At 56.4% G+C, this 18,379-nt stretch overlaps 1 protein-coding gene across 4 annotated transcripts in view; it reads left to right on the forward strand.

The window, feature by feature from the left end:
- The first annotated feature begins 7,402 nt into the window (after positions 1-7,402).
- SUN1 (Sad1 and UNC84 domain containing 1) overlaps positions 7,403-18,379 on the forward strand; it is a 17,227-nt gene continuing 6,250 nt past the window's right edge. The window contains exons 1-14 of one of the 4 annotated variants that reach the window (XM_045286079.1): positions 7,403-7,497; positions 9,964-10,152; positions 11,060-11,244; positions 11,708-11,737; positions 11,835-12,002; positions 14,151-14,333; positions 14,761-14,826; positions 14,975-15,082; positions 15,959-16,060; positions 16,376-16,469; positions 16,611-16,669; positions 16,763-16,908; positions 17,334-17,561; positions 18,271-18,357. In XM_045286079.1, coding sequence (XP_045142014.1) covers positions 7,415-7,497; positions 9,964-10,152; positions 11,060-11,244; positions 11,708-11,737; positions 11,835-12,002; positions 14,151-14,333; positions 14,761-14,826; positions 14,975-15,082; positions 15,959-16,060; positions 16,376-16,469; positions 16,611-16,669; positions 16,763-16,908; positions 17,334-17,561; positions 18,271-18,357 — 1,728 coding nt within the window. In that variant the 5' untranslated portion in view covers positions 7,403-7,414. The remainder of the gene's footprint in view (positions 7,498-9,963; positions 10,153-11,059; positions 11,245-11,707; positions 11,738-11,834; positions 12,003-14,150; positions 14,334-14,760; positions 14,827-14,974; positions 15,083-15,958; positions 16,061-16,375; positions 16,470-16,610; positions 16,670-16,762; positions 16,909-17,333; positions 17,562-18,270; positions 18,358-18,379) is intronic. The other 3 variants (XM_045286080.1, XM_045286081.1, XM_045286082.1) reach the window with 3 other exon arrangements.

Here is an 18,379-nt window from a genome sequence, read left to right on the forward strand (position 1 = left end):
CCAGCTGTCGGCCCGTTGTTTTCTCCTCCAGATTGTTCATCCAGCCTATCTTATTTAGACAGACCTGCGGAGATAATAGCATGCACAAAAACAAGACAGAGAAAAACCAAGCAACAAAAGAAAACAAAACAACAACAAGCCAATGACAAACAAAACAAAGCACAACTTCAAGAAAGAAAAGCTTGTAGTTAGTTCAAGGACTGTTGGCCGTTAGGAGTGTTTTTCGGTTGAGTCTGATGGGGCGCCACACCCTGGCACCAAAGTCTGTGTTTGGTGTTCCCTGGGTTCCCTGGGGACTTCGTTGCTGTTTTCCTTGCTGTTCTGTTGCACACCCTCAGTGTTTTGCCATGGTGTGGTGGGATTGGATTGTGCGGAATTCCCACACTGTGTCTCCAGTGTTGTCCTCTGCAGGGCTATCAGTCAGTGAGTGATGTTGTGTCTCAGTGGGGCCGGCCATCTGGTCCTTTCATCATCAAGGCTTGGTGGGCCAGGATGTGCTCCACTCTCTTCCTCCCCCTTCATTTTCTCCCATGTGCTCTAATCAGACATGCCGCTCTTCCGGAGCTGCAGATTCAGTGCTGTCCTCTGAAAAAAATTATTCTGGGGGGAGGACTAACTTGGAATATCTTTCCATTCATTTAACTTTTTTTAAAATTTCCTTCAAGATTTTATCATTTTCCGTGTATAAGGCTTACACCTTTGTGATAGAATTTATTCCCAAGTGTCTTAATGTTTTTGATACTATTGTAAATGGAATAATGTTTTACACTAATATTTAGGTTTGATCATTGGTGATGTCAAGTGATAGGATTGCCTTTTGTGTGTTGCTCTTGTATCCTGCAACTTTGCAAATTTTATTTTTATATATTGATAATTTTTTTACAGTATGTGTGGATTCTTTGTCATTTTCTAGCGATAAGATCTTGCCATCTGCAAATAGAGATATTTAGCTTTTTACTTTACAATTGGAGTGCCTCATTATTATTATTTTTTTTTTTTTCTTGTCTGATTGCCCTAGCTAGGACTTCTAGGGCAATGCTGAATAGCAGTGGTAGAAGCAGGTGTCCTGGTACCTTGTGTTCCTGATCTCAGCTGGAAGCTTTCAGTCTCTTTCATTGAGTGTACTGTCAGTGTCCCCAAAGTACTCTGTCATGTTCCAACAAGTTCTCAAGTTGTTTGCTGAGAGGCTTTGTCATGCAAAAACCCAAACCTGCTGTCTTCAAGTTGGTTGTGACTCACTGTGACCCTGCCCCCTTCAGGTTTGTATATTTGCTGTCATCTTCCTGATAACAAATGTCAGTCCTTTGTTTCCTGGGCCCCCTGGGTGGGTTTGAACCACCAACCTCTAGGCTGGCTAGCAAGCCCGGGGCCACCAGTGCTTTCCCTGCATCAGTTGAGATGATTCTGTAGTTTCTGCCAGCTCCTTCTTGCACAGACTTTCAGCATTTGTTCTTGGGCCCAGGCTCCTTTACAAGCCTGCTTCCAAAGGGACCGAGGCGCCATTGGCCCTCGAGGCTCTGTGGCATTCAGGCAGTCTCCACTGCAGGCTAGGGGCCGGCTCACTCGGCCCTGTTCAGACTGCTCTCCTTACTCAAGTGCTTCCTTGCTATGGTCTTTGGGCCCTTTTTCTCCTGGTGGTTAGGAGCCCTTTACAATCTCCCCATTTTAGGGTGGCATTTTCTAGAAGGTCTTGGATGCTGACATTGGTGTTCTGAGCACCATTTTATTTTATTTATTTATTATTTTTTTTCTAGGCACCATTTTTTTACTAGAAGTCCCTGACCTGTTTTAGAAGAATGCTGACATCTAACAGCATGCCTGTTCAACTCTTAGTCAGCGTGTCCTGGTCCCAAACTCCAGGTGACCTCGTGGTCTCCTACTGGGCCCTGCCCTGTGGTGCCTCTGCAGCCTGTGTGCCGAGGGCTTGGGCCTGGCAGCATTTTAATGAGTGAAGTGGTGGTCAAGTATCCTGGTGGTGCAGCGGTCTGGGGCCAGACTGCTCACTGGAAGGCTGGCCCGTGGTGATGGGTTGGGTTGACTCCAGAGCACAGAGCTGCCACACAGCAGTGGAGACTCAGCCTGGAGGCAGGCCTCAGGACCACAGCTCTTGGCCTTCCTGAAACATCCTGACATGAGGTGAGGGGACGGGGTCTGCAGGACGTGTCACAAGGCCCACTGTCAGGCAGGCCAGGTGGGCCAACGTACCAGCAAAGGACTTGTGTGTCTGGGTTCGTGGAAGAGACAGACCTGGGTCATGCTCAGTACGGTAGGTGTGAAGGAGGGCTGCAGCTGGCCCTGAACTGCAGGGGCTGTGGTCGCTGTGAGAGGAACAACCCATTGTCCCCTCCTGCTCCTCACTGCTCCCAATATGTGTGCTCTGGTGACTACCGGGCAGGATGCCACTGCCAGCTCACAGTGGACAGTGACTAGCACAGAGCGCACAGGCTGCCCCAGGCCCCACTGGGCACCCTCCCCATGGTCACGGTGGTTCTTGGCTGAGTCCTTTGTGTGATTGTCAGTTGGGTAAACAACTTTGATGGTCTGTAAATCAGCACGCCTGTGGGTGCTTTGCTTTTCCGGTGAGTGCCTGTGGGCCCTGTGGCCGTTCATGCTGTTGTCAGGCACTGTCCATCAGTCCTTCCCACTGTGACCCCTTGCAGCAGCTGCAGCCCAGTCCTGTGCCACCCACTTGCACAATCTTGGCTGTGTCAGTCCATCTCATTGAGGGCCTTCATCTTCCTCCCTGACCTTCTTTACTAAACACGATGTCCTTCTCCAGGGACTCGTCTCTCCTGCCGTGTCCAAAGTGTGTGAGACAAAGTCTCACCACCCTGGCTTCTAAGGCACGTTCTGGCTGTCCTTCTAAAACCTTATATCGGCACTCCATGTATTCAGGATTCATAGCCAGCACCCTAATCCAGAGATGTCATTTCTTCAGTCTTCCTGATCCACTGTCCAGCTTTTCACACGCGGGAGCGGCATTCATGGATACCAGAGCTTAAATCCAACGCGCCTGAGTCCTCGGAGGGACTGTGGCAGCAAGGTTGCCCACTGTCACTATCGCTGGGTGGCTGCTGTCGGCAGTGATTATGGCTCCAAGGAAAACAAACCCACAGGCAGGGTGGCGTCCAGCTCTGCTCCGGGTGTCACGGGGATCCGCAGTTTGAGCATTTGGGTGTTACTTCTTCGTGTTGCCATGCTGCCCATCCTGAAGGCTGATCTCCACCAGCAGGGCCTCCATACCTCATCCCTCCCTTCGATTGTCTGCAGCCCTCAGGCTGTCAGAACCCACCTTCCTCCCGGTCCAGTGCTCAGCTCCAGGTGGAATAAACAACCTTGGGGACGAGGCTGGGCCCTGCTCGCTCTGGCAGGCAGGTGCTCTCTGGTGTCAAGCAGCAGGTGTAGCGCCTGAGTCTCCATGGAATCCACGAGGGTGGGGCCCAGGCAGACAAAGAATATTCTGTCTGCTGTGCTCAGAGTCACCCTGTTGCCTAGAGACTGAATTTTACTGACCATTGGGAGGCTTGAGCTCTGTCTAGAATTTGCGGAATAATTTCTGCACTTGGTTTTTATGTTGCAAACTTCTTCAAACTCGAGAAGAATGGCCGTTGGCCCTATGTATTGATGGGAGCCACAGGAGAGTGTAGGAGGGAGGAGATGTGGGGGGCAGGATCAGGACTGCGGGGTAACATATGGCTCTGTGGGGATGAGTGACGGTCTGCTGAGCCTGCTGTGCCCAGGTCAGTGGTAGGCGAGGAGGTGGAGATTCTCATCAGGTGTGGAACCTGGCGCCTGCTCCCTGTAGAAAGGCACCCTAGCGATGAAGCAGTTAAGTGCTGGGCAGCTTCCAGGTTGTCCCAGCCCAGAACCCTACGGGCAGGAGGTTGGAATGACTCCAGGCCAACACTTGCTGTAAGCAAACTGACAGCACCAGTGGATTGCACACTGAGGATGGCTGGAATGTAGAGAGGGCAGCAGCGAGAGTGAAGTCCATGCCTGCAGGTGGTCAGCTCCCTCTATCCCTCTTGGCAAAGCCCCCAGCTGAGAGGGAAGCCTGTGCAGGACCGTGGAGCCCCTTCTAAGCACATGGTCAGACCTGTACCTTCCAGGCAGCCACAGAAAAGAGCCTACCACGCTTGTCTTAGCCACCACCAGACAACTCCCAGGTTCCCAGGGCTCTCAGGTGCCACACCTGCTTCCTCACCAGCCCCAGAGGGCTGCAGCATAATCTGTTTGAAAAGATTTTCTTTATTGGGCTCATTTACAAAAGTGCCTTCTCTAAAAAAATGTAGACTTGAACTGGGCTTAAGGGGCTACAAGCAGGGCTCTGGCCATGCTCACCTAGGGGCTTTGTGAGCGAATCTTCACGCACAGCACACGGCAGCTTCAGGGAGTTGGTGAGCATGGGGTTGAAGGGTAGTGGATGATTCCATAAACATTTCAAAGCCCCTCCATGTGTGTGTGCATACAGATAACTGTTGGTGTCAATTCCTGCCTGAACTCTCCCCTCCCCCACCCCAACATGTGAGGTTAGGGTTGTATTTCTGACGGGCTGTTGTCAGTGAGACCCTGTTGACTTCTTGGTTCAGTAGTGGACGCTAAGTCATGGTTTTTCTGTCATCGACATAGCCTTTCTTTCTTAAAATGAATCTCAAGCTCCCTATTTGCTAGGTTGTGGAAGTTACACACCGATCTGGGTGGTTGTCCTGGAGGCAGAATAGCAGCTGGGTGCGAGCACTAGGACTGACTCCGCACCACTCTTTCAGAGGTGGTTCTTGTTTCCACACTGCAGCCACTGGGCATTCTCGGGGGTGAGCTGGCTGGTGTAATGGATCAGGGACCTAACTGGTTAACGGCAGGCAGTCTTTTGTCTAATCTGTCCCTCCCTTCTCCTCTCCCCAATGGGTGCCTGTGCAGCCAGAGGCGGCAGCAGGGACGGAAGCCGTTTTGGGCTGTGGTGTGGACTGGGTCCCTGTGCTTTCACTTCAGCGGTGCCTCGTCAGAGGCGTGTGGCTCCAGGACGCAGCCTGCTCCGAACCCTTCTCCCAAAAGCCCTGCCTGATGACAGTCACTGGGCATTTCAGCAGGTGGTGGCTTTAAGCGTTAATTCAGCCCAGATAGGCCTGGCTGGTGGCAGGAAGGTCTCTTGCAGGGGCTCTCTCAGTGGCTCCGCTGCCCCAGCCTGTCAGCTCCACCCCCCTTGCTTGTTCCCTCTGCTGAAGGGATGTGGGATTTGAGCATGGAGACCCTGGTCTTTTAACTTATGAAGAGCTCTGAAGAGAATCCCAGTGGCTCTTCCCATTGGGCCGGGTGGTGTGGCCAGGGCTTCAGGAGGTCTGCAGACCGCCTGAGGAAGTGTGGGCGCTGTTCTGACTGGGCATGCCAGAGCTTGTTTTGTCCCTCTCCTGTGTGCTGTCACACCTTCAGTGTCCGATCTCTGTCCAGCAGGGGGTTGAGCAGGTTTTGTGCGGGTGGGGGTGGGGGATACAGCCAGAAACCAGCAGGGAGCTCTACCGGCGTCTGTGAGAGCTGTAATGGTCACAGGAGGCGGGGTCAGCGCCTCAGACACAGGCATCTTCTTTGGAGGCCCTATTTGGAGTCTTTCTTCAGTGCTCCCCCTCAGACACCCTTCCTCAGTGGGACAGTAGGGTCTGTGTCCATCCCGGCTCCAAAGGGGCCTGGGCTCCAGGTGGGTCACTGCCTCAGTGGACACGGTGGCCGGGCAGTGAGGTGCCAGCAGCACCCCTCCCCTGCCAAGTGCTGGGTGACCGAAGGTGGCAGGTTCCCCGAGGCCCTGAGTGTTGCACCTCCCCAAGCCTGTCCATGTTAGGAACCCTGGTGATGCAGTGGTGAGGGACCGGGGGTTCAAATCCACCAGCTGCTAGCCCAATGAGAGAAAGATGTACACGGCGCCTCTGTGAAGGTTGCTGTCACAGAAACCCCAGGGCAGCCCTGCTCAGACCCCTTGCAGTCGTCTCAGTCACAGGGGCTGTCAGTACGACTCACACCAGGGGTGCAGCCCGACCCTGTCAAGTGCTGAAACAGTGAGACCCCTGAGCCTTGACGCCAGAGGGTGTGGGCATGGGCCCTGTCCAAAGTCCAGTGTGGCCTCGTGCTAGCAGAGTCAGAGAAGAACCTGGCTACCAGTCCAGCGGGGCCAGAAGCCACTGCTGCTGCCCACATGTAGAGTGGGTATTCAGCACGCTCTTGAGTGAAATAACGGTCACTTGCTTGCAGGGGTGGGGCTGCAGGGGCTTGTTGCCCCCCTGTAGTATATAGGTAGGCTGGGGGATGAAGCCATGCAGAGGCCTGAAAAGTTTTGACTTGTTTTCAAAGATGGAAGAGTTTTGTGTTGTCTGTTGAATAAGCACTTGTACAAGCACTGTGTCTAAAGGGCAGTCTGGACGCTTTCTCCCCAGGAGTGAGCTGTGGGTCCGAGCAGTCATGTGTGCGCACAGGGTGCCATCCCTGGGCTCCTCCTCGTAGTTCCATCTTCTTCACTATTAGCAGCCGTGCTGCTCTGGGGTGGGCATTTTTTCTGTTTTGTTTTTTTTTAGATTTGAGTGTGTGTGTGTGTGTATATTTTTAGCTAGAGGAAAGTGTGAGTCACTCCCCAAGAACTCTCCATGACAACTAGAGAAACATGGTGCTCACATGTTTTCATCTAAAGAATAAAGTTTGTATTTTCTTCTGGGGAAGCAGAAACTTGTCAGGGTGTTTGAGCCAGAGTGTTTGTCCTGCATTCCGTCTTGGAGCTCTGAGGGGCTGGGGGTGATGAGTTAGTGGCACAGAGGGCAGTGGGTGGGTTTGCACCCACGGGAACATCCTGTGTTTGTTGTGAGCATGAACGTAGCACAAGGCTCAGGTGCCTCAGTCAAGCTGTGTAGCCCCAGCTGACATGGCGGCCACACACCCCGTCCCCGTCAGTGGGAGCGCACTGCTTCCTGCTCGGGACTCCAGTGCCTGCCCTCGACCCGGTCTGTGTGTCTCAGAAGAGAGGGGCCAGTGGGTGGGACCTTTCCTCAGCATTTGGCTCTGGCTCCGTGCGTGTCCTGGGCACCTGTTGCTGAGCCATAGATGGTCTTTGGGTGCAGGGACCACATCTTGGCAGGATGATTTTTGGGTGCCTTCCAGACTTGCAGGGGATGAGTTACCTTGGTAGGTGTTTCTGATGACTACACCCACTGCTGGGGAGTTGGTTCTGACGCCTAACAGCAGCCCATCTGTGCTTGTGCGTGTGTATGCGTGCATTTGCTTGGACTCCTGGCTGTGAGGCGACATGTCTGCCTTTGAAATCAGAGCTGGCTTTGTTTGCTTGTCCTGTGGCGTGGGAGTGACATTTTCTGGAGTTGTGTGCCTTCTGCCCTTTAACCCCCCTCCTTTCTCTCCGCCTTGTGCAGCATGCTCTGAGGCCATGAACATGGACTTTTCTCGGCTCCACACCTACAGCCCTCCTCAGTGTGTGCCCGAGAACACTGGCTACACATATGCACTCAGGTGAGTGTGTGCCTGGCGCTGTCTAGTGACTCATGCTGTCGTCTCAAGGCGAGGCTGTCTGGGTCCTGTCCAGGTCCTGAGCTGTAACGCAAAGTACTGTGGGTGGGGGTGGGGACACGCTGGAAGGTTTCTTTTGGCAGTGTGGCGGGGCAGGAGTTGGATAGAGCCTAAGCTGCAGGTGTGATGGGAACGTGGGTGGGGCTGGCCTGTGTGGAGTCCTGGCTTCATGCCCTGTTTCTGGTTTGCCCAGAGGGAAGGGCAAGTAGAGGGCAGCCTGCTTCTTAGAAGGACAGTGTGCTTGGAGTAGTGTCTGGAGCGGGCCTGTGCCTGGCCAACTGTGGGGTCCCTCAGGCTGTGGGAAAACAGGAAGGGAGTATCCAAAAGGCACACTTCCTCTGACTCAGGGAAACACCCCTCCTGCAGGACTCGGTTTCTGGGTGCTCTGGCTATACTGGGAGAGGGAGTGAGCCTGGAGGCAGGCTGCCCTGGGGAGTCATCTGGTTTGAATACAGCTTCGAGTCCCCATTGGGCAGGAACTCTGTCACCCTCGCTGAGAGTTTGGTGCCCGCTGGTTAACTTGGTGCAAACCTCAAGCGAATTATGGTCTCCAGTCAGCAGTGGGCATCCACACAGGGAAAACAGCTCTCAAAGATCGCCACTAGTTGTGTACAGCCAGTCATCTGCAGCCGCCCCTTCCACTTCATAAATAGTTGATTGGTGTCCACTTCCCCATACCCTCGTTTTGTAATGTGTAAAAAACCATTGATAACTTTGGACCATGGAAATCTGGGTCCTGGCATCCGGTGTGGTGGTTTGTCTCCACCTGTACTCCTGACACTGGCAGTTCTTGAGGCGTTTGATCCGTTTCAGGCTCTCCCTGGCTGGCTGGCTGGCTGGCTGGCTGGCATGAGAGAGAGCTTCCTGTCAGCCTGTGAGGGGCTCCTGACACCAGGCTGGTTCACCACACACTTGGCAGGCTGCCTACTACTGGACAAGTCCTATGCAGATAAAAAGGACCAAAGGTGCTCTGATATGAGAAGGACCCGCATGGGACCCAGGGCTCTGAGGGGAGCACCCACTGCTGGGCAGGGGAGATGGCGCTGACAGGCCACCGGCCCCACAGGCTGGATGCCACCTTGGGATTTGTAAACATCGCATCATCTGCAAAATACAACAAAGCGGTGTGCACTGCAGCGAGGTCTGCCTTTGAGAAGCGGGGTACTGTACAGTGGGGTATGCTAAAGTGGGATGCACTGCGTGGTGCAGGAAAGCAGGGCACGACAGAATGAGGTTGGATAATAGTAGCACTGCCACAAGGTCTGCCTGTGGGAAAGCAAGGGGGCGGTGGGGGTGCTTGAGGCTGTCATCTGGCACAGCACAGGCAGGAGCTTCAGGGCCCAGCAGACAGTCTGCTTCCTCCTGAGCCGCAGTGGGGGAGTGTAGACCCTGGTTCAGTGGCTCTCCTACCTCTGGAGGAACTGGGGCAGTGTCTTGGACTCTGAGCCCAAGTCCTGGATCCTAAGTCCCATGCCGCTCCCTCTTACCGCCCCGCTCAGGATTCCCTGATAGAAAAGCCAGCCTGTGCCCTCAGGAGGAACAGGACCCTGGGCCCTGCTCCTTGGTGTAGAGTCGTACTGACAACAGGCCACATGGCCCTCCCAGAGCATATGCACCACTCGCTCAGCCTTAAGCCACCCCTGGCTTGTGGCTCTCCTGTTCTGCCTGTGTCACCTCAGTGATGAAGCGAGGGAGCTGCTTTCCGCATGGACTGAGTGCATGTGGGCTTGTCTGCCCTCCCAGTCCTCCCCACAGCCCCAGCTCTCTGCCTCAGAGGGGCCAGGGCACTTGCTTAATGGGACCAGCAGGGGGCAGGGGGAGCTTTCCAGGTGTGGGCTACAGGGCTGGCTGTGTGGGAGTGCAGGGGCAGAGTTCTGGGCAGAAGGTGGCCAGGCCTGCATGGTCATGGCTGGCTCGGGGTCCAGGATTCTCTCCTGATGTGCTGTCCAACCTTGTCCTGAAGTCCCAGGCTAAGTGAGGGAGAGGGGTGGGGGTGGGATTGAAGATGAATGTGACACGGTGTTCACACTGGACACAGCAGCTAGAAGTGATGGGCCACTCACCGGGACACATGACTGTGAGAGACTGCTGGCGGAGGCCCAGTACCTGGGGGCTCCAAAGTCAGGCCCTCTTTCTCTGCACAGGGACAGTGATATGTCGCAATGGCTATGGCTGCGTCTGCTTTGCTTCGGCATCTCTCCCAGCATCTTTGGCGCGTAGATTAAAGATGTGCTTGGGGAAGTGTTTGTGTGATGTGAAATGTAATGCCACGTTTCCTTCAGCAGATTGGCCCGCTCACCTTTGTTTCGTAGCAGCCCTGTCCCACCATCACACACGCTGCTTTTGGAAGCTCTCAACAGGTCCCGACTTGGGCTGCAGCGTGCCTCTCACGAGCCCCCTCTCCTCCAGCTCCAGCTACTCTTCCGAGGCGCTGGACTTTGAGGTGGCGCATAAGCTGGACCCCGTCTTTGACTCTCCGAGGATGTCCCGCCGGAGTCTGCGGCTGGTCACCCCGGCATTCACCTCGGGCGATGGCCCAGATGCCAAGGGTCCTGCCGGCGTCAGGAGCTCCGCCTCCTCGAAGGACAGAATGTCCAGGTGAGCCCCCGTGGTCAGTACCAAACATACCTTTCGCGAGTGCCAGTGTGTCCGTGTGCATGGGCAGGGGTTAAATGTGGACGACTCCTAAAAAGAAGACTGTGAAGATCCCCACAACCGGATACACCACGGGCGTGGGTGTCAGCACTAGGACCACAAAGAGGCCAGCAGAGTCCCACGGTGACTCACATTGGGTACTTCTGCTGCTAAGACATCTTTGAAGTGTTAGAGAGCAAGGTGCTCCCTGTTAGCGAGGGGTGCCCGCCCCAGCCCCAGTCTCTGGGGCACCGCGTGCCTTAGTAGCAGTGCAGAGAGAAGACGGAGAGTGGAATTGATGGGTGTGGAGTGTGGTGCGTAGACGAAGGCTGCATGTAGACTGCCAGCCAGGGACCTGGTCGGCCCTAAAGGGAAGCCTCCTCCGTCCTGTAGCACGAAGGCTGGCCGCAAGGGAGTCTCAGTAGTTGACTCAGACACGCTAGGCATCCTGTGCATGGAGCTAGCCCTGTGGCAGCTCACCCCCACCGTCCCTGACAGGCACTGCTGCTTGTGCACGCTGCCTTGTGTTCATCATCCATCTCCATGCCTCTGCCCTCTGCTCACAGCAGACTCCCAAGGACTGAGGGCCGTGCTGGTGACATCGGACAGATGTGCACTGGGGACTTGGGCCTCAGCCTGTCCTCCTGTGTGGGTGTGTGAGCAGAGCTCCTTGGAAATCAGATTTCTAAGCATTGTCAGTTCTTAGTGATGTTGAGTCTTGGGACCCCCACCCAATAAACTGAGAACTGTTGCATGGAGGGGCGTTGCCGACCGAGTGCTATTTACCGTTCCTTTGTGCGGACTGAGGTGTCAGCCCAGCAGGAACAAGAACAGGCTTGGTCCTGACACAGCCACGGCTCCTTCCTCCTAGGACAGCCAGGCCAGGCAAGAGCTCAAGCAGGCTGGCTTTCAGTGTGGACTGTGCGCCAGGGAAGGTGGCAACGGTGGCGGTCAGCCAGAGCGGCTGCCGCAGCCTGCAAGACAACATGGCCCTGCGGCCTCCTGTGCTTGATGCCTCTCTGATCCGGGAACAGACCAAGGTGGACCACTTCTGGGGTGAGTGGACGCCGCAGACCTGCAGCTGAGCTACATGCAGTCCCCTCTGAGCAGCAGGATGAGTAGCCCTGCCAGGTCGTCCCGGTGGCATGTTGGGTTGGGGAACAGGAGCAGGTGGCCTGTGAGCATCAGTGTCCTCAGGACCACCCACCACCACATCCCCTGGCTTGAGTCGGTGCAAACTGGGGTGGTGGGGACCACCAGTGTCATGGCAGAGCTGTGTGGGGACTCTGGCGAGGATGACGCTGCCCGCCTGAGTCCTGGCTGCCGAGCTTGCACTGGCTTGGAGACCCGTGAGCGTGCGTGTGCTTGGGGTGGGTCTATGCAGGTGCACTTCTCAAAGCAGTGCCTTGGCCTGGAGTGGCAGCCAATGTTGGGAGCGTTTGGGAAGCCCCAGCTGCCGCTGCTGCTGTGACTTTTGTCATGCTCTGACTGAGCTCAGCAGCCCCTGTGTGTGTTTCAGGTCTGGACGATGACGACGGTGACCTTAGAGGTAACCCTCTGTCCCCATCCACTCTCCACAACACACCCTTTCCTGAGCTGTCGCAGGCAGGAACCTGCTGACCGATCTGCTGTTGTGGAAATTGTAGGAGCAAGTAAAGCCACTGCTGCCGGCCACGGAAATGGGGACCTGGCTGCCGCAGCCGATGCCGCCCCCATCAATGGCTACACCTGCAGCAGCTGCAGCCTGCTTGCTGCTCGCAAGGAGGCCCTCGCCACACACACCTCCAGGGTCTACTCTCGGGACCGGAGCCAGAGTAAGTCAGAGAAGGACGAGTGTCAGCTCTTCTTTGCTCCTGTGGCTCTGAGTGACGGCCCGCTCAGTGTCTGTGCTGCTCGGTGTGGCCAGGTCTTGGTCTCATCAGAGTGCCGCAGCAGAAAGCCACAGGCGAGCAGCCCTGGAACCATATGTCCACGTCTTCTCTCACTGCCCGTCAGGAGGCCACAAGTCCTAATTCGGGGCTAGTGGGAGGGAGACTATTGGTCTCCCTCAGCACTTGCTCGTTGGCTCCTTGGCCAAATCTGTAAGGCAGCTGTCTTCCTGGTTGTCCATTCTTCTGTGCCTGATCTGCTTTTCTGTTGCAGAAAGTGCTTGGCTGGGGACACTGAACACTGATGTGGCTCAGTGGGGTGACAGAGAAACGCAGTTCCCATGGGGAGGGGCCGTCACACCCACAGGTGTGATGGGCCAAGGATCTACCACACAGCTGGGCAACAATCCCATCCTTATTGACCTTGACTTATAGTACTGCATCCTTGGGGCTTTCATCCTATGGGCTGGGGCACAGGGCTGTGGCCCCATGACCGCTGACTTCTAAGGACAACTTAGGGTGGGAGGTGTTTGTAACAGTCAGCATCCACACAGTGGACTGGCCAGTGACCCAGGACTAGCAATGGTAAGCATGGCCACAGTTCCTTGGAAGGCGTGACCCTGCTGGTGTGAGGACCCCAAGTCCAGGCATAGCTACCCAGCCCTCCAGTGTTCACAGTTAGCTGCACCAGTACCATGCCTCCCCCGTCTCCTCCTGGTCTCTGTGGGCGTTTGTGTCAGGGAAGTGATGTCGGTGTTTGTCCTCTCTGTCTGCCATCTTTCCCTCAGCAGCGGGTCTTCTCAGTCGGTCCACATCACAGCACCGAGACACCCCTCCCTCTGTGTGAATGGACCACATTGTGTGTCCAGTGTGTGTGGTGGGCACTTGGCTGGGGGCCCTCTGGGCGGTCATGAGCTGTGGTGCCCACTACAGTTTCATGAAAGACTTGTCCTAACTGGCCAGCCAGCCTCTCTCAGAAGCATCTGGAAATGAAGTGTGGCGCAGAGCTGGCACTGATGGCTGGGGGCTCGTCATCTGCCCCAGCTTCATGGGGACTTTCAGGGCTGAGTTGACAAAATGCCTACAACCTACATGAAATACTTGCAAATAGAATATGCTGTAAACGTCTTTCTTGAAAATCACTCCCCAGGGCTTCCCCAGGGCCTCGCCAGTCCGTCCTGACTTGGTAAAGCTCAGCATGCACCTGGGAGGAAGCTACTGGCAGACTCTTTGATGGGTGGGCGTGGCTCCCGACACTGCGACACCTGAGGCTTCACTTGGCGCGGGCCGCCCTGCTGTGATCTGGGCATCGAGCATTGTGCGCATTGTGTCACCAGTTAGTGGGCAGCGGGTGCTGGAAAGGTTTGAGATGTCAGAGACGGGACTCAGAGACGGGGAGCACACTGCCCACAGCCTGGTTGGGTGCAGGCCTGGCCTCAGCCCTCTCATTGTGACTCATGGGGCCTGTGAGTCCAGGACAGTGCTATCCTGCAGGCAGAAGGACCTCGAGTCGCTCACACCACCCTACACGCTTAAGGGTAGGAGAGTAGAGAGTGGTCTCTGGGTCTCTCTGTGGAGCCCAAGCTTCCTGCCCACAGGAACATGGCTGCTTCCTGCCCTTCCCCCTCCCCCATCACAGAGGGGGCTACCGTGCCCACCCTGAACCTTACTGGACTCCACGAGGCCGAGAGCATGTGTGGGGTCAGAGGTCATGGAGGGTGGCTGCTGTGTCCTTTTGTAAGCTCTGCAGGGCAGAGTTGTCTAGACTATGGCACAGAAGGATTCCAACATAGATGTGACCGGGGGGAAGACGTGGCATTTGCCTCAGACCAGTCAGGAAGGTTGAGGGAACATGCTCTCCCCTCCTGGAGCCCTGGTGCTGCTATCTACAAGGTCACCGGTTCAGAGCCCCCCAGCCCTTTGAGACAGGAGGAGGAGGCTGCTGCTGCTGCTGCTGCTATAGACTGACAGCCTCAGGAAGCTGGTGAGGCAGGGTCGCTGTGGTGCTCTGGTTCCTCGCCCACCTCACGTCCTGCAGCACCCCCACCCCTTCAGAAGGGGCAGGAAGTCATGAGCCCTCCCGTCTGTTGATAGGCGGTGTGTCCCTCCACATGAATAGGCTCGTGCGGCTGGCCTGGCACGCCTCGGCGTCCCTCTCGTCCTTCTTAGTCCAGCTTTTCCAAGTGGGTTTAATGAAGCTCAGTTACGAGGCACAGACTTACAGATTGAAAAGTTATGAATCCAAAGATGGTGAATCAGAAAGCCGTGGTTCCAAAGGTACTTATACCATCTTTCCCTCCTCTCTCCACCAATATCGCTTTCTAGGTGGAGGAGACCCTGTGGCTCCCGTGCGCTCTCCTCTGCTCACTCGCCCACTGTCTCTCTGCCTCTCAGTCTCTTGGCCAGTCCCCTCTGAGGGGCTCGGTGGGCCTTGCGCCATGGCTGCAGCTCTGCTCTCTGAAGGCGCGCTGTGCTGACACAGTTCAGAGAGATGCACTCGCTCTCCTCCTCACTTGTGCCAGCAGGGCCGGCTCTGTGCCCCCTCATGACTCCTCCTGGGCGGAGCAGACTCCGGTAGTTTGGTGTCACCCCCCAGTCTTGCCTGCTTCACCTGGGCGGGGCGGTCAGGCTGTCCGAGCTGAGCTGCGCTGCACTGCACTGCACTGTGGGCAGGACATGCACTGAGCCCCTGTCGCCGTTACAGCTCTTGCCGGGCAAGGAGGGTGGACAGGCGAGGACTCACACCTCGGTGTGGAAGGGAAGCCGCCATGTGAGTACAGTTTGGATACAGGTGTCCACTCGCATGCCATGCCGCAGGAGGGGGACGCTGGGGCATGTGCTGTGAGGAGTCGTGGGGCGGCCCATCGGGCACTGTTCAGATGGATGTCAACTTCTCTGCCTGCTCCCACCATTGACAGGTGACGACGCCTGGGTGGAGAAGGAGCACCTGGAGACGCACACCTCCTCTCACAGGCAGCAGCATTCCTGGCTACCCGGGGCTGAGCGTCTCAGCGTCTCATCTGCAGGTGGTACCCTGCCTGCTGCTGCCGGGGCTTGTTCTAGTTTCTCTGGAGTGGGGCTTGAACCTCCTGTTCAGCAACCTGAGCAGCAATCAACTACGTTCATCACTGCTCGTATCGTCTTTGTGCGGTTGTGAAGCACCGTCAAACACAGAGCAACCTAGTGCGGTCGCTAGTTACCCTCCGTGTCCTGTCACCCAGTGCCGAGGGTCTGTGTGCTGGCAGTCTACACCTAGGGTGGGGTGGGGTGGGGTGGGGCGGGGCGGGCAGCAGGCTGACGGACAGTGCCGTCCCCCACGTAAGCCTGTGCTTGCCTCGCTTAGAAGCCTGACTCATTTTATAAGACGCTGTTGTAATGCTGAGGTTCAAAAGGAAATATCTCCACACAATTGAATCAACAGCTAGTCTTTAAAATTCTCTCAAACTCCGTGCCCTTGCGGGTTACCCGGGGATGTGGGGAGGAGGAGCTGGAGTTGGTACCCAAAGTGATGGTGTTCGGGCCCCCAGGGGTCGCTCTGTGTTAAGGGGCACGGACTGCTGCACCAGGGGAGAGAGTGTCGTAGGGCCAGGGTGCATGGCCACTGGTCCCTTAAACACAGAGTTCCCTAGGAAACTATTCCTTAGCACAGTTTTCACTTGGTCACTCAGGCGCTGTTGTCTCTCTTGGACCCTGGCGTGTCTAGAGTGTCCAGGTGCTTAAAAACTGTCTTCTCTCTCCTGGAGAGCACCTGCCTTGCCGGGTGGCGATGGCCCCTGACAGTTTTAGCAGGGCAGTTTTAGACTCGGAAGCGTTTCATCCCCAAGATGAGACGAGCGAGGGAGCATGGGGGAGCAGTGATGGTGGGGATATGTCTGAGCGCTCCGCCTGTCTCATCCGCACAGGTCGTGCCCTGGCAAGGGTGCTGCACCGGAGTGTCGCAGCAGTGGGCTGGTTCGTGTCCTTGGGGGTGTGGTCGGCGCTCTGGCTGGCTATCACCGCTCCAGGTGGTAACCTCGGGCCTCCCCCTCTGCCCTGTGTACCCCCAGCTCTGGTTGCCTCGTCTGTGATACGCACTTCAGCCCTTGCTTCGCCGTGTCATCTTCCCTTGCTTCCGCATGTGCTAGCAGACATGTGCACACAGGGTGTGCATGCTGGTGTACAGTCTGCGTGTGCCAGCTTCCTGAGTCTCCATTGCTGGCGTCTCTGCCCAGGGGGCTGTGCTCCTGCTCACCTTTCTGTAGCAAGTCCCCCGGCCGTCCACCCTGCTGCCCACTCCGTGTGCATCCCCATGTGCCTCCTAGCCACCATCTCTTCCTCAGGGAAGGCGGCTTCTGGAGCGCTCTGGTGGCTGAGCATCGGCTGGTACCAGCTGGTCACGCTGACATCATGGCTGAACGTCTTCTTTCTCACGAGGTGAGGGCATGGTGTGTATAGCTTCAGCTTCAGCTAATACACACCCGGTCGTTTCAAAAGAGGTTGGGGGGATACAGTATTCCAGGAGTCGGTGGCAAGCCCTGCCCTCCCAGGGTCACATGATATCCCTTCTGCTCCCAGGTGCCTTCGGAATCTTTGCAAGTTCCTGGTCCTTCTGCTACCGCTTATCTTTCTGCTGGGTGAGTGGCTGGCCAAGCCTCCTGGGGAGCAGCACAGCTTGCCCCCGTGGAAGTGGGTGCAAGTGTGCACAGCTGCCTCTCTCTCTGTCCAAGGTGCTGGACTAGAATTCTGGGGTCAGGGCAACCTCCTCTCCCTCCTGCCCATACTGAACTGGACACACCTGCATGCAGCACTGAGGACACATGGTCCCACCAACGTGCTTCCGCCTGACACAGCTCACCAGCACCGACCCCTCGAGGTAAGCTGAAAGGAGGCAGCCTGAGGCCTGCACCAATCCTCTTCCTGGTGGTGAGCATGGCTCAGGAGGGACCTCCAAAGGACTCAGAAAGTCTCGTCTCTTGACTCTTCAATTTCTGAACATTTTTGAAGCCCCGCCCTTTAAACTTCTAAATGGCAGAGAAATCTCCTGGCTCCTTCCCAAATCAAAACCCACCCTCAATCCCATCAGGTTGTTTCCAACTCTAAATGGGAGCAGTCCACTTCATCTTTCTCCCTAGGAGCAGCTGGTGGGCTTGAACTGCCAACCTTGTGGTTAGTGGCCCACTGCCTACCCTGCAGCCACAGTACACAGGAGTCTAGAAGCTGCCTCCTGGAACAGCTGCAGACCCACGGTGCCTGGTCCTTGGGCCTGTGCCTCCCCTGTCTGTCTCTTGTGGCCCTCAGGGTGGTGGTGAGGCGGCTCTCGGCTGGCAGCAGCTGCATGACATGGAGCAGCAGGTGGCCTCGCTGTCAGGAAGGTGTCAGGTTCATGAGGAGAAGCTCCGAGAGCTGGTGCTGCTGCTCCGGGCTCTGCAGGCGCGCGCCGACCAGGCGGATGGTGACCGAGACAGCATGCTCTCTCTGGTCCGCCAGCTGGCGGAGCAGCGCAGGGAGGGCACCCCACGCCCCGAGGTAAGGCCCCAGAGGCTCTCCTTTGCTGCCTGCTCAGGCTCAGTATGGGCAGGCAGGGCAGGGCAGTATGTGGGGGTGGAGTGCTACCGGAGGTCCATAGACGCAAGTGGGTGCAGGCCACTGGGCAGTGTCGGTGTGTGCTGGCAGCCTAGGCCCTCCGTCCCGGAGCTGGGCCCCCCTGCCCGGGGCTAGATGTAGTTGCCTCACTGCAGCTTGTCTGCTAAGAACAGCCAGAGGGTGGCTCGGAGCAGGCTGAGCTCATTGTCACTGTTTCTGAGCAGCCAGCTGTGTACGTCATAGAAAGCTCACTGTGTTTGTTGTCCCTCAGACAGCAGAGGTGGCTTGCCTGTCCACTGGACAGAAGTCATGTTGTGTCATCTTAATCTGGCTGACTGACGAAGGGGGTTCTGAGGGGCGTGCTTGGGGGCACCCAGGCAGGGTGTGTGGTGGGGGCTGCCTCATGACAGGCTCTTCTGTTGAGAGACTGTGTGCATGAAGTGCAGACCGAGACTCCAGAGGTCAGGGTGCAGCCAGAGGCGTGACTAGCCAGTCTTCCCCACTACCACACACACACACACACACACACACACACACACACACACACACGCCCGGGGCTGCATACCAGCTTGTGACGAGAGAGCAGAGTCACCAGTCAGGCTCCTGTTGGTCCTGTGATGTCCTTCACTGAGTGTCCTTGTGTCTCTCCCAGACAGACATGGCGGCCTCCCACCAGGAGCATGGGTTGCGGATCTCAAACCTGGAGGCTGAGATTAGAAGACTGACAGAGAGATCCCAGGTAGTATCCCCACCCCCTCCCA

The sequence above is a fragment of the Echinops telfairi genome, unplaced genomic scaffold, assembly GCF_000313985.2.
Source record: "Echinops telfairi isolate 266 unplaced genomic scaffold, ASM31398v2 ScPeMD7_5;HRSCAF=22, whole genome shotgun sequence".
In the NCBI taxonomy this organism is placed as follows: domain Eukaryota; kingdom Metazoa; phylum Chordata; class Mammalia; order Afrosoricida; family Tenrecidae; genus Echinops; species Echinops telfairi.